Genomic DNA, 15,561 nt, shown 5'->3' with positions numbered 1-15,561 from the left:
AGCTGGATTATGCGTGACAATTTCCATTATTGGTCAGGATTTCWGTGTCTGAAACAGAAATATGTATACTGGCAACAGTGATAAGGCACTTTTATAACACTGAGTCTGGCATTCCTAGCCTCTAGCTTTAGTGCTTTTCCTCATAATTTTATTATTTGAATTTATAATACAATAACCATGAGAAGTTGCTTTGGGGAATCTACATGTTAAATTTTTATCAGACTCATTTATCCCCTCATGCTGCCAACTGCACTTTGTTACTCAACAGGAAGTTTTGAGCCAGTTCTCTTTTCTCAGGATTACACATAACTTAATAAACAAATAGGAAGAAGTATTTTAAGTAATTGTTTTTGTTGTAAATCTGTGTATTTTATTATACACATCTTGGTTGCTGCCAGCTTTATGAACTGTTTTCAGATTTTTGCTAGTGAGAGCAGCTTATTTTTGTCAAGCAAGTAAAACGGCCTTAGTTTTATCATCATTCTGGTGCTTGTAGGMAAGTAAATTTTGTGCTGAGATCAGTGGTTTTCCGTAACAACTTTGTAAGTCCTTGTAAATCAYGGAACATTTGGTATTTTGCAGCAAGGTATGGCCATAGATGAAAACACCAGAAGCAGCTGCATGATAAATTTTASTCTTTGAGTGCACCAAGTACCGATTGGAATTTTCACTGATGGATTAAACTGAAGCTCCRAGTGGATCTGTGATGGGTCAATAGCACGAGCAGGGCAGTTGCAGCAAGTTTCCAGAAATGAAGCTTGTGCAGCATTTGCAACGTATAACTAAAATTATTGGTGACCAAGGAAATTCGCATTCCTAAGCAGAATAATTTTGAAATCCCAAGGCCATCTTTTCAAGTTTGGGCTTGGGGGTGATCTTTACATTTCCAGTTGCATCTCATTTCAGTTGTGGTTTTTGTGTATATTCACATAATTTTTCTGCTGCTGTAGAACTTCTTCCTCATAAATGGAATAAATGAATAGGAAGCAATGYTCTTTCTGGAGTGCATTGCCATGGACCTCAGTAGTGCTGGTGGTCGAGGGCAAGAAGGGGAGTTGTAAACTTGTTTTTGTTCAGCTGGAATTTAGGGTGATGTTGCAACTGGAAATTGATGCCATTTTAATCTATTTCATATTGCGACTTTTAAGCAGRAGAGATGTATTGTGCTGTATTTTCTTAATTTATGATTTTTTTTTTAAATGGATCATTAAAATATCTTAATTTTTTCTTAGTAAAATAATGGAGCAAGAAATCATCTGAAAAACTGTATTTCTGGCTACGTACTTTTGTCTTACGGAGTCATAGAATCCTGGAATGGTTTGGGTTGGAACGCACCTTAATGTCATTTGTTCCACCCCCCTGCTTTGGGCAAGGACACCTTTCACCAGACCTATCCAACCTGGCCTTGRACACTGAATTTTCAGTGAACATATTCATGAATCAGAAGTAGTAATTTTATAGTATTTGTAAGCATAATGAAGTTGTGATCGCTTCAACAGTTCTGCTTCCCCATCAAATGAGACAAAAATGGTCTTAAAACATGGTAAATTTGGTGTTTTGCCAATTCTTTACTAATTTCACACTAATTTAGAAGTGTGTTGAACTCCTTACTTAAGGAAATGCTATTTTTTTAAATGAAAGCAGAAAAAGCTATTTCACACATTTCCCCACTCTAGTCCTTAAAAGATGTTCCTATTGGAAGTTAATTCCAGCAGATGAATACAGAACAATCCTTACCAAGAGTACACAGCTCTTCAGCACTGTCCTGCTGGCTGTGGTGTGTGAATATATTTATTTATACACACCCAGAGYTCCTGCACTGCCCAGTGACAGGGGAGCTGTGCAGGTGGGCACCACACAGTGTGGGGGCTGCAGCTCCAGGGATGGAGCTGAGACTGGCTGGGAGCATCCAAGGAAGCTTTTTCCAGGGATTTGGAYAGTCAGAGACAGCAGTTGTGGGATGAGCCTCTTCTGGGCAGCCTCGGGGCTTTTGCTGGCATCATTAGCTGCAGATTAGATGTGAAATGATCTGCTCAGATGGGTGCTACAGGTGAGCAGACAGGTGAGGCTGCCAGCACTGACTGTGCTTCCAGGCAGGCTTTTCCTCTGAAAGGAGCAACAGCAGCCTTTCTTCCAGAACTTCAGCATGACTTTTGTTTTGCCTCCTGCGGACACAGTAAGTTAAATTTCACGGTATTAGCGCTTAMGTAAACGTCAGGCTCAGTTCCAATAGCTGATACTCAGCGTTGTTACTCATCATCACTGCTATTTTCAATCCTCACTCCAGTAGCAGAGAAGCTTGAAGAACAACTCCTGTTTAACTCTTCCTTTCAACTCTCTTTTCTCCAGAGTTTACAGAAGCTGCTGTTTGCTGCTATCTTAAAACTATTTGGTATCAGGAACCTTCCACAGAAGCATGTCAGGATAAACCTGTGGTCCAAAACGTGTGCACCACAGTGTTAGATATCTATTTTTGAATTATTTTTGTAGTTGTGTGATAGGCATGAACAGGGAGCAGAGCCCATGGGACTTGGTAGAACAGACCCAGGTTTGGGGTCACTCAGGTTCAGTCCTTTTTAAGCAGAAAACCTGCCCTGTGATTTATCAATTTCCCCATGGAAAAGAAAACCCAAAACAAACCAAAAAAGAGGCCAAATGCTTGCAAAAATGCAAACAGTGATGCTTCTCTGCTGAAAATTTTCCAACAAATTCCCTAATAGYCCTATTCTCTGGCTCAAGGCTCCTTTCTTGCTGGCAGCCCACCAGGTCCTAAGTCCAGCTGTGCAAGAAGCACCATATAAGATGCTTCTTAATTTGATAGGAGGTGAATGGTCCAGATTCATTGTCATGTTTGAATTTGTGGTGGTGCCAGCAAATGGTATTTGCAGTTTTTAGTTCTGTACTGTGTTAGAATGTGTGTTTTGAGGAGTTCTGTGAGTACTCCACTTTGGGGTTACAAAAGTCTGGTCAAACTGCTTCCAAAAATATCTTTCGGCCCTGATTTCAGACTTTTGCAATGGGATTATATGGAACAATGTATATAAACAAAGAACCATAAAAGTATTGCAAAACCTATTACACTGTGCAGGTGAGCAGTCATAGTGAAATAGAGTAATTTTGGGACTCTCTTAGAACTGTTTTTGCATGTTTTCACAAAAAAAATTATCAGAAATGTGAGCTGCAGAATCTGTGCAGTGACAATGCTGGGAATAAATCTCTTTTATTTATACACTTTGATTTGTAAACATGCCCAAATATTTAAAAATGAGTAGTGTTGAGGCTCCCGTGACAAGTAAGAATTGAGTATTCTTTTTACAGGCATCATTCAGAGTCTCAGCTCTCTGGTGGCATTGACCAGATACTTCCCAGCAGCCAGTAATGCCTGTCTTGTTTGTATATGCAGGTGACAGTTTGCATTTCATTTAATAACTTTCTCGTTCTTGTTTGATTCAAAAGAAAAGTGGGGAAAATAGAAGAAAAGCAGGCTTTCATCCAAAAAGGTGAAGAGTTGACAGCTTTGTGTGAGCCCAGTAAATATTAAATACTGAAAATAATTTTGAATCTTTTAAAGTTTACAAACATAAGTATGGGGGTTGGGGTTGGGGGGTGGGAGGAGGGTTGTTCAATCTGTGAGAAGTGACCTGAAGTCTAAAAACTTCTGGTGGACAAACAAAAAGTTTAAAACACTCTTCTGAAATGTGAACAGCTCAAGGTTTGTTGTCGTGGCCAGGAGTAGTTATCAGCAAAGCTGAGGCTTCYTTATCTCTCTGTTGCCTGTTCTTGACTCTTCCGAGGAGGCAGAAGACAGGGGCTGGATGGTCAAGGAGGATTGAGCAGTTGAACAGTTTGTGGAGGTGACTGTACACTTTTAGACGTACTTAGTTTATTTTGTGGCAAGCAGTTGCTTGCTTTGTGTGAAGCTGTTATTTTCTTTCATGTTTTTCTAAAATATTCAGACGGAGTCTTTCAAACATGTTGCTGTGCCCAGCACTTGGGGCCCACAAGTGGGTGTTCCTTAGATTAACTTCTGTATTTTTAAACATCTGTCTTCTAAATAAAAACCCAATGCTAGCACGTCAGTGTTAAAGGAAAATTCTGTTCTTTCAACAAAATACTGCTCAGTCACATATTTCTTGCAGTTTGTCCTTCCAGTCATCTTCTACTGTTGATATTGTTGCTTTGTACTCCTGGATCACTTGGAGAACTTGAGATAAGTGTATACAGCTTCCRTACTGCTTTGCAGCTCTGCACTAAGGACAGTGTGTCCGTTCATCCTTGTTCTTGTTGCTAAAAAGGACTGTGTGGTCAYCACAAATGAGCTGGAAAATATGCATTATTTCCCCTGGAGGAATGGGGGCTCACCCCATCATGCTTGTAGCTTAATTTCTCCAAGGCTTTGGTTCTTCTGGATGTAAAAYTCTTTTGAGGAGATGTTAATTTAGTTTGTGCTCATGGCTTAACCCTGCTTTATGCTCAGAAGGATGCTTGTTGTGTTATTGTTTTGGCACTRACTGTTTTATAAACACTGTAAATACTTTTAGTCTTGTTTTCTTGTTTTTCTTTGAGCCAAGATATATTCATGTGTGACTGGGGTTATTAAAATAATCATGTACTTCACACTGCACAGTGCATGAAACAGATTTTCTCAAAGAACTGCGGAGCAGCGCAGAGGTCGGCTGGTATCGCCGCGTGCATCAAAGCCAGAACAGCATGAAATTATCCAAATCCTCCCTACTTCATGTTACATGAGGCTTTTGACTCTGAAATCCCACTCGATGCCACTTTCATTCTTCTGATAACATAGATGTAGGGAAGTCAGAGCAGTTGTAATTAGATCCACGTTCCTGTGGATTGCCGGAGTCCCCCAAGGTCTGCGTTGCTGTAGGGATAAAGCCCAATTCCACTTCTCCATTCCACAATGTCTGCACAAGGCAGGTGCCTTCCCTTTCCTCAAGGCAGAGGGGCCAGAGAAATCCCAAACAGATACAGAAATTAGAGTCACATAAAAAATGAGGTGCAACTTATCCTCCTGTATCCCTCTTGAAATCCAGGTCTGAGTAACTCCCGTGTTGGATGTGCAGTGATTTGTGCTGCTCCACTGCCTGGTTGCAGGGTTATGAGTAGAGCAGCAGAATTCCTGGCTGTCCATGCTGGATTTGGTTCTGAGGCAGGCTTTAAAGGGAAGCTTTGAGACACAGAAAGAAATGCAAGTAGTAAAACACTACCTGTCAGAACCTCAAAGTTACAGTTCGGTTTTAAATTTTTAATTTATTTTAAAGATTAGACCAATGTAGGCAGTGAGCCCTTCAGAAAAGTCTTGCATTTATTCCACTTCCCATGAGCCAAACATCCCAGTGTCTCTTCATATGGCAGTCTGAGGGTACAATATTTGCATGCAGTGTATATATATATATTTGTGTATTTGCATACGGTATGTATTTGCAGGCACAATGTTTCTGTGAAATCTGTTACTAAAAGGTAATAAAGATTATTTGTGTGTRTCATTTAAGGGAGCTGATGGTGAAGAGACCCAGGTGCCACAGCCATTCTTAGAGCAGACAAATACATTTCAGCTTTTTCATGCAGCAGCGTGTCCTTGCTGCAGAGGTCATGAGYTGTTTTGCAAATATCTGCTCCTGGGATGTAAACTACAGTTCAATTAATGTGAAACAATTTGTTTGTCTGTACATAACTTTGAGAGCTCAGTTTAATTTAGTTTAATTACTCTTAGTTTTAGCGGGGGAGAAGGCAATCCTCTTCGTCTTGTAAAAAGAAAAATGATGATATTCATTAGTTTGCTACATCATTGTTGGATCTTTACTCATTCTTTACTCAGGCTGTCACCTAAATTAGGGGAAAATTGCCCAAGCAAAACCTAACTTTATTGTCATGAAGAAGTTTCAGGTAGGAGAAAGCACCTATTTCAGATATTTGCATGGAAAATTCAAGAACTAAGTATTGCATCTCTTGAGATACTTTTGGAGAAGTTGAGGCTTAYTAGCTGTGGGCTGTGAGCAGTGTTGATTCTTTAAACCTTCTGGTGGGTTACAACATASTTGTTCCTTAAGCATGAGTGCTGGTTAGAAAGCTTGAAGAGGCTGAGTTAGGGTTTGATTTTTGTCACTTAGATRTATTCTTTGTGCACCTGAACAGTTTAATGTTGCAGAAAGTAAACTGGTATGAAGAGTTTGGGATAAAAAATGGTTAATMCTTGTTTCTGTAGCTGTTTGTTCTTACCAATCAAGTTTAGAATTAGTTACAACTTTATGTTCAGATTGTTCTRCTTAAGTGATAACTACTTTAATGTAATAGTGGTGTATTTGAGTTGAAGTATTCTCTTTGGAGGCAGCCAAATAAATCATTTTTGGTAGGCAGGGAAACTTGGAGYAAGTTTTGGATGTTGCAGCTGCTTTACTCAATTGTGGTTCCCTATGGTTATAGCTTGCTGTGGTTAAAAATGTGCTGCTCGACTTGCTTTGCTTGGCTTTTTAGTAAAGGGCTTTTAACCAGTGTGTGCTGGCTGTAGTGGCAGCATGGGCCTTACTTGAAGGATTTTATTACTCCTATTATTATTACTATTACTATGCCAGTTACTTAAATTACTTGTTTTTACCCTTTTCCTCAGCTTGCTGCTGGCGTGGGTGAAACGGTCAGATTAGGAACTGGAAAATTGTTGGGTTATTTGCATTATTTAAAAAAAATCTTGAAGATTTTAAAAAAAGATCTTGAAAGATGCTTACTTGTTGACCCAAGTCACAGCAGCTTTCTGCTCCTGTCCTTGTGGCAGGAGGGACCCCATGAGCAGGGCTGGCTCTGCTTCCTGCTCTCTTCCCTTCCAGTTTTGGGTTTGCCCTTGCCAGCAAGCCATCCTGGTGAGTAAAAAAGGAATATATAAATATGGATTTTGGAAAAGTTGTGCTGGTTAGGTCAGTGGCTGGCCAGAAGATTGTAAGACTTAATAAATGCAGTGTGCTGTCACAGGCTCAGATAAGGAGAGGAAGAGCACAGGGCAGTCTCTCCCCAGGAGTGCTTTAAGGCTGGTCCTGTTGGCATTCTAGCCTTCTCTAAGGAAATACAGTGTGACWTATTTGTGTGGGTTAGGTTTTTATTTTAGTTTGCATTTTAAAATTTGTATCTTTGTTCAAGCAGTGCAGCACTCCTGCAGCAGGAAGGGCAGCTCAGCAGCTGCACAGGTTGGGCACAAAGCTTGGAAATCACATCACCAGCAGCACATCAGAGTCTGCAAAGTGGGAAGAGCTCTCAGATTCAYGAATTGGGATTTCCCATGAATGGCTCGGGTTTCTGACTTAGCTGGTTGTATAAACAGCAAAGAACTGTAAGTCTGGGCAGAAGTGGCAGCTTCAAGCAGTGAGGTTAATCATGGATAATCATGCAGGGAGATAGTATCTGCCCTCTCTTTGAAGATTTCTTGACATTTTATCTTTTTTTTTGGTAAGCGGTGAGCGGGTTGTTTGACACAAGTTACTGTTGTCAGCTTTTAGTGTGGTTGCATCAATCTGAAAATCTTTTCCATGTAACCAAACCACTTCTTTTTACGTGTTTATTCTCAGTCATACAGACAGAAATTGCTGTGTATCAAGGATGCTAGATATCTTCAGTGTTCTGTGGAACAGGTAACTGCTTGATCTGATCAACAAAACGTTTCAGTATCACAGTTATTTAAGGCTGAAAACCTGATMATTGTTCACTCAGACGTGTGTACAGATTGTAGCATCAGCATCAACTGAGTTATGATTTCTGTGTTGGGTGAAAAGTCCAGAGCTGTTGGRATGGGTCAGGGGCCTGTTTACAACCTGTTGCATACACTTTGTAATGATCTGTGGTAGTGAAATGAGGTACTTGGGTATATCTGGCTTCAGTAAGAACATCTTGRTACCTTTATACAGGAAATCAGTACCAAGAGAAGCTTAGAGATACTTGGATTTTCCCATGACAGGGAGTAGAAATTCTCTGGGTGTTCCATTGTCTGTATCATCTCTCAGTGCAGATGTTATGTGTGAGCAATTAATGTTTTATACTTTTTTTCCAACGCATCAAACCACTAAGTAGGTGCTTGAAATCTCTCTAGATGTTTATAGTAAAAGCTGGGTGCAGRTAAGGAGCTCTACAGCACAAACCCCTGGGGTTCTGTGTGCCAGCTGTAGAGCTGATGGTACTTGGGTGCAGCTTTCACTGACAATCTGTTGTTTTCTGATCTATGTACAAAATTTGAATAGTATTTATGAACAATTTAACAGCTCTGGACAAGTCTGAGCAACTGTTGCAATTAGTATTTGGTTTATTATGGACGACTAACGGCGTTGATTACCTGGTTTTGTTCCTCTCCCAAAAGCTGTGTGGACACGGGGAGCACAGATCTTTCTGGCATGTTGAAGGGATCAAATCAATCGTGAATAGTCAGAGTATTCAGAGTGTAAATTCTTTGTAATATGCCCGGGGGGAGAGGTTTTGAGTTGTCAAGAGAAGGCCTCAGAGTTCGGATGAGGAATGTAGGAGAGACAAAAATACCTATTCCTGCAGGATGTGTGCAGAGCAAGGACCAAGGGATTGGTTACACATGAAGCTCCTTCTGTGCAAGCCATAATTTGCAGTGTGAGCAGCCTTTGAAAGGCAGTTTGCTGTGGTTTGTGTCTGAGCACACTGGGGATGCAGACAATGGTGTGAGGACGGTGTGTCGGAGGCTGGCACTGCCCTTCCCAGTGCCACTGTCAATGCCCACTTGTCTCCTGTGCTTCTTCTGTGCTCCTGCCAGCCAGCTTTGGGACAAAGGCAGCTCAGTTACCTTCTCTTGTTCTTTGTTATTTGTGCAAGGTTTGCTGCTGCTGAACCAGAAGCTCGTTTGAGAAATTAAATTGAAAGATGTGATGAAGGCTGATGTTTATCAGGAAACTTTTTTTGTCACATTCTGTTCCTTTTCTTAAAGCGTAGCCACCATGCATGGCTGGCAGCTTCTTTTCATTATTGTCCCACCAGAACTGGCTGTGATTTCACAACATGGGTGAAGAAAGGGTGCATTATACTTCAGAACATTAGATGCTAAAACCTGATGAAACAGCAGTTCTGAGTATTTATTTAACATTTCTGTCTTGTTTGATTACAGCAGTAGTACTTCATATCAAATGAGGACATCCATTTGGTTCTTTAAGTGGAGTGTTCTTCCCTGGTTGCTAAAATAAATCTTCATACTGCTCTGAGTGTAGTTATTTTTACTGTGTAAAACTGACTATAGATCTCTCTTTTCATTGTCRTTATAGAAAACCTAGAATAAACTCTCAGTTGGTGGCACAACAAGTTGCCCAGCAATATGCAACCCCACCACCACCTAAGAAGGAGAAGAAGGAGAAGGTGGAAAAACAAGAGAAAGAAAAACCTGACAAAGAGAAGGAAATTAGTCCAAGTGTTACAAAGAAGAACACTAACAAGAAGACTAAGTAAGTTTGAAGGATGCAGTATTAAACGTGATGTGATTTCAGTAGCACTGTGCACTGGTTAATTGTGCAGTTAAACATCGTAATCTCCCTCTTCCCTCCAATTCTCACAGACCAAAGTCGGATATTGTGAAAGATCCTCCTAGTGAAGCAAACAGCATACAGTCTGGGAATACTACAACAAAGACCAGCGACTCAAATCACACTTCAAGGTAACTCTATGCTAAAGTTGAGCCTTTGGTATCTGAGAACCGTGTTAAAAAGCAAACACTTCTTTTTTTTGATCTATGAGCACTTAAACACTCTGCYAGTGAGGACGGATTTGGGCTTTGGAAATATTAATTCTCTTGTCTACTCCATTTCCATTTCTCTGCTAAAATAATTGTATTGTCAGTTGGGTAGTAATGCTTTTGGCTGTAAACACAGTTGGGGGAAAAACATTAACCAGCAATCGTATCAAATTCTTATCATGGCTCGATAGCAGTAACAAAGGTTACTTTTTTACTTCCTTATCCGTAATTCAGTCCCTGTAATTGTCAAGATAATTTTCCAAGTATACAGGAACTAAGTATACATGAACAGATTTGCTGGGATCTTGCTATCAACARAAAGCCTAAGTGGCTGGTTTGATATTTGTCTAAGTTTGAAATGAGCGTATGGAGAGAGGTTTATTCCTACTGTTCTTCCATTTCTTAAATCAAAAATTCAGCATTACAGAACAGTTGTTACATTATTGGACTTGAGAGCTACAAGAGGCAGAACTGAACTGGGTGCTTTGCCTGTGTGGGCTGTATAAGAATGGCATCTCTCTTTAAAATGTGCTGTAATAAKTGTTTTATTGAAATCACACAAACTGAGGCAGCATTAGCTGCAAACACTTGTAAAGCACATGGGAAACACGGTTGGCACTGCTGTTGGCATTCAAGTTGGCAAGGTGTGRCTGCAGAAAACTCTTGTCTTGGATTTTTTTAAAATAACAGCATGAAAATCTTTAATGAGAGGGAATATCTTTTGCASAGTAACCCACTGGAATGTAGTGAGGGCAGTGTGAAATTTGCTGTGCTGCAAGACTGAGCTGTTTGCAGGGGCTGCTGTTAACTCTTCCTCAGCCCCCAAAGACTGAAGTGTCCATTCCTGATTTGATTACAGAGAGGCAGCTTTATTGCAATGACTCTTTTCTTGTCCTCTTCTTCTGTAAATGGTACTTATTTTGAGACTTAGGCTGCAGGAGACTTGATGCACTTGACTAATGACATAATATTAAATTGAGAGATTACATCAAATAATTGTTTTTACTCGTTGAAGGAGTCACTCTGTCTACTGCAAAGCCTTTTAACCAGTGTTTTGTGGCAAGCTTTTGTCAGTCTTAATTAAGCCTTAATAGTATCAGGTCTAGCTGGGTATTTTTAAAGAGTACCTAATCTCCTTTGATTTTTAAACTGTCTTTTTAAGTGTTTTGTTTAGTGGAACTTTTCTGGCAATTCACTGTTTTCAGGAGTGCTGTCAAGAGTCTTTTTAAAAGAGCTGATTTTTACAGAATTRTAAGTTTTTTCATGCCCAGATTGCTTAACAGTTGTTTTGGGTTTTTTTGTAAATTGTCTTTGAGGGCTCTCTGGATTTTTAAGAAATCCTTTTTAAACTTCTTGGATACCATGCCTGTTTTTGACAAAATATCTTGGTTTATTCCATGCCTTCCTGTGTACTTTCAGATTGAATGTTTTGAAACACTTCACTCATTTGGCCATAAACCTTTCTCACTATAAACATGAAGCATCAGGGTATTTTAWTTTGCAAAATCGCATGAGTGGGCTAATCCCTTTCCCTTCTATAAGAAGCAAAACTTGTGAGCATGTGCTGAAGAGATTGGTGGTTTCCATCTGTGTTTAATCAGCTCTTTGTACAGGGGAAACCCTGAAAACCTCCCGGAGAAATGGTCAGAAGGCTCAGTTCTAAAACTGGCATTGTCACTGTTTGTGAGTGGGACTGTGGGGAAATCCTGCACCTCGCCCCTGCTTCCCACAGCCCTTCCATTTTACTTKATCATGGCATTTATAGATGCATTGGCAGTTCCAATTTTTCTTTCTCTTTTTTTTTTTAAAAAAACTAATTACTACTCTCAGAGCTGCCTTCTAACAAGCAGTAGCTGGAGTTTTCATCCAACCCTGCAGGAAGGTGGAGGCAGCAGGGTCTGTTCCGGTATCTGGGCCAGCATTTTGGCTGGTTCTGAGTACRAGAGGAAACAAATGACCGAGGCAAATTACAGGAAGAACTGGGTTTCCTAGAGGAACTCGGGGCTCRGGGAGGAAAATACGTCCTCGTGCTCCGCTTCCGGGAACGCCGTGCGGGGGCATCTGCCGAGACGGTGCCGGAGCGCCGGCGGAAACCCCAAAACCTGCTGAGCCAGCTGGCCTTTCTTGGAAGCCACAAACGAGGTGGCATCRTTTCATCTCGCCCGTGGTTACATGTGCAGCTCGGCAGCTCCTGGGAGTGTGTGTGAGTGGTGTGGGTCTGCCTGCCCCGGGAATCCAGAGCACGGCGCCAGGCTTGGACAGGCCAGCCCTGGAGCAAAGGAGCTGCTGTATTTACTCAGTGTTAGCCCAGTGCAGCAGCGTTTGGATTTTTGTTTTTGTCTTTTCTATCTATTAAAAACGCTTTTTCTGTAGTACTTGTTAAAAATTGCAACAGCCTCCTAGGTTAGATAAGAAAATACTATTTTTGGTGCAGCACCTTCATTTTTGGTGAGGGAATTTGCAGAAAGTTCTATTTTGGAAGGTGTACATCTGTCCTAAATGCAGTTTTCTGTTCTGTCTGGTTCTGGAACACCACTTGGGTAACTGCTACTTGAGGACTTTCTCCTTRTTAACTTACCACTGCAAGCTGTTGAGTATTCAAGGCAGATAGAAAATGAGCTTAATTCCCTCTTTTTCTGTTTTACTGTGCTAGCCTTGTGTGTGCTGCAAGTGAGGAGGAGAAAAGGCAGAGTGGTTTAAAAGCTGGAGCTTGATCCCAGAGTAAACTAACCTTCCCCCCATCCCTCTCAATAAGGCAGCTCTCAGCAAGCTACTTTTCACTGATGTATAAAGACTCTCCTTTTTAATTTCCCTATTGGGAATATTCCGCTGCTTAAGCCTGACCCTTAATTAGGAGCAAAAGCTGTAAATTACAGCAGTCGCTGCAGCTGACTTGGAATTTGCTGGTAGCTGGAGGAGTGTCCAAGGCTTGTTGAAGCAGAGCTTTGGACCAGCCCATGAAATGTGCTTGAATRTCAGCTTCCTAGAGCTTCGACCCTTATTAGCTACATTACTAATTGAATGATAGCACAGCATGCAAATTACCAAGATAATCCTGAGCAATAAATACCAGTGGGTTCTTTTCTGGTGGTTTGTGGGCTTTTTCCCCCCTTTTCTTTCTTCCTTAACGAAAAGCTCTGGCTGCAAAAAATACTGTTGTAAATAAAATCCAGAATGTACAACAGCCTCAATCCCAGAGGGAACATTTTGAGCTATTTTATCCATAGGCTGATTGGGCATCTGATTTGTATAAGCTCAAAGCAGCTGAAAGCAAAGCCAAGTTGTCCCRGTGCCTGTGTTGTTTGCAGCTGCAGAGTTCCAACGTGGGAATGAAAGAGCCGTGGCCGAATGCTTTCATGTGGTTTTGTATTGCAGAGTCACAGCCTTGTCTCATAACATCAGGGCACATGATGAGATGGTGAATTTAGATAAGAGAACTCTTTCATCTGCCCCTTGGGGAGGAGATCCTTCGCTCTGTCTGGCTCCTGTCCGYTTGGCTCTGCTGTGGTGTCCTCCTTTCTGGCAGGGCTGGATTAGGAAGAAGCTCTCCCTGTGCAGAGCTTTGTGAGACAGGTTGTTCTCTGGGGCTGAGCATGTTCTGCAGCCCTCACAGGCACAGGGAGCCTGGCTGGCACTGGGAGCACATCACATCTTCATCCTCTGCTCTGCAGCACTCACTGCCTGCCCGGGTTCTGCTCCCAACCTCTGCCATCTGCACAGGCGAGGGAGCACAAGTCGCACCGAGTTTGTTTTTCAAATGCTTTTCCTAATAAACTTTCCCTTTCTCATTTATTTTTATCCTTTTAATAAATGTCTTCTCATTCGTTTTAGACCCAGACTGAAAAATGTGGACAGAAGTACCGCACAGCAGCTGGCAGTCACAGTGGGAAATGTCACAGTAATTATCACAGACTTTAAAGAAAAGACTCGCTCTTCATCCACGTCGTCTTCTACAGTGACCTCCAGTGCAGGATCAGAACAACAGAATCAGAGCAGCTCGGGCTCTGAGAGCACAGACAAGGGCTCGTCCCGTTCCTCCACGCCCAAGGGGGACATGTCGGCAGTCAATGACGAATCTTTCTGAAAAATTGCACATGGAGTTGTGGAAACTATGAATCAGGGTATGAAATTCAAACACTCCACCTGCCCACGCTGTTCAAATCCTGGAGAGCCTCTTCTGTGCTTGAACACACTTTCTCGGACATCGACCTCTTACTGATGCAACCAGGATCATTTCTGCTTGCCGTGGGCATCTGGCCACCAAGGAATTTCTCACCCTAGCGATTACTCTTGACACTTTTATGTATTCCATTGTTTTATATGATTTTCCTAACAATCATTTATAATTGGATGTGCTCCTGAATCTACTTTTTTATAATATCTGCTGTGCACAATTTTCCATGAACATGACAACTTTTTGTTTTGGGGTAGGGAGCGGGCGGGGTGGGAAGGGGGCTTTATTTATTGCATTCACAAACTCCATCCTCTTTCAACATATCCTTTTTAAGTTCAGTTCTTCTTCCAGTTATACTGTGTACTATCAGTTTTGATATAAATTATATATAAATATATATATAAATAAATATATATAAAGGGTTATTTGAAACCAATACATGGAAACGCTGGTGCTTGAAACACTGTGAAGTGACAAAACAAAATAATTGAACAGTTCAAGATCTGGGACAGTCCCCTTCTGTGAAAGTGCTGAAACTGAAATGGAACTGGTCTTAGGTGAAAAGTGTTCCTGAAGGTTTGAACCTGGATGGGACCTGTTCTCTCTATTGTTCCTTCCCCGTTTCCTCCCTAAGCAATGGCTAAAGCGTACTGGACACGGTTTTGATTGTTACAGCTTGGGATCTGAGATGAGAGAGGATTGCTCCAGGTAGCTGGTGTTTGCCCTTGGGTCACTCTGGTTGGTGATGTGCAGGTCCATGCCCAGAATTCCCAACCAACCTGCTGGGGTTCCACCACAGCTCCATGTGTTTGGTAACATGAGCACGGCTGTGTCATGCACAGCCAGTCCCACACGTGTTGGTGGTGGTAATGAATTCCAGCAGCCTCAGTCCCTGAGGCAACAAGAACTGGAGTGGTTGCTGTGGGTTGAAGGCAGCAGGAAGCCTGGGAGCAATCCCGAGTTCAGGAACCGAGCTGGGGCTCGCTCCAGCCACGTGTGGGTCGGTGCTTGTCAGCCCTGTTCCATCTGTCCTGTCCATGCTGTTGGGGTGGCTCTTACCCTTGGAATCCATCTGTATCCCAAGAGTGGTTTCTGAACAGTCCAGTGATGGGCTTGTCAGCGTTTGGACACTTCCGAATCTCCTGCTGTGGGAGCAAAAGTAGGGAAAAGTTTTCATGCTGGCAAGTGAGTGACGTGTGCTCATGCTCGTGACCAGCATCTCCTTCATTCTTACTCTAAAGCTATCCAGACTATAATTTCTTTTCCTGGCTTGTTAGTGTTGCTTTACAGTTTACCTTCCATGCATTATCCTGCTAAAACACTGGGTTGAAGAGGTGAAACAAACTTTTTTTTTTTAAAAGCAAAACAAACCCCAAACCTCTTTGCCTTTTCATCTTTATTTAGTGRCCCCAGGGTGCTTTGCAGTAATTTCAGGCACAGAGGCTGTGGCTTCATCTGACATCAAATGCATAACTTTGGGCATGATGAAAGAGGGCCACATTTTGACAACTTTGTGCCTGYTTGTTATATTGTGAATTATTTGCTTGGCAAGAGAAAGTTCTCTTTGTGGAGGCAACTGATTTAAGATTTCTTTTAAAATCTGTGTGGTTTTGAGTAGCAGACATAGGTTCCTTTCACACTGGTGACT

General features: G+C 41.7%; 1 protein-coding gene across 1 annotated transcript; it reads left to right on the top strand.

Annotated features, from left to right (window-relative positions):
- The first annotated feature begins 7,602 nt into the window (after positions 1 to 7,602).
- On the top strand, positions 7,603 to 15,555 carry RYBP (RING1 and YY1 binding protein). Its single transcript, XM_057366413.1, has 4 exons — positions 7,603 to 7,634; positions 9,276 to 9,452; positions 9,563 to 9,661; positions 13,571 to 15,555. Exons 1-4 carry the CDS (start codon positions 7,603 to 7,605, stop codon positions 13,821 to 13,823), a joined length of 561 nt encoding a protein of 186 aa, XP_057222396.1. The 3' UTR covers positions 13,824 to 15,555.
- The last annotated feature ends 6 nt before the right edge of the window (positions 15,556 to 15,561 follow it).

This window comes from Malurus melanocephalus, unplaced genomic scaffold (genome assembly GCF_030028575.1).
Source record: "Malurus melanocephalus ecotype Western Australia unplaced genomic scaffold, MMel_1.1 scaffold_64, whole genome shotgun sequence".
NCBI lineage: Eukaryota > Metazoa > Chordata > Aves > Passeriformes > Maluridae > Malurus > Malurus melanocephalus.
Note: the sequence above shows the minus strand (reverse complement) of the source record. Positions and strands in the feature narration are given on the sequence as shown.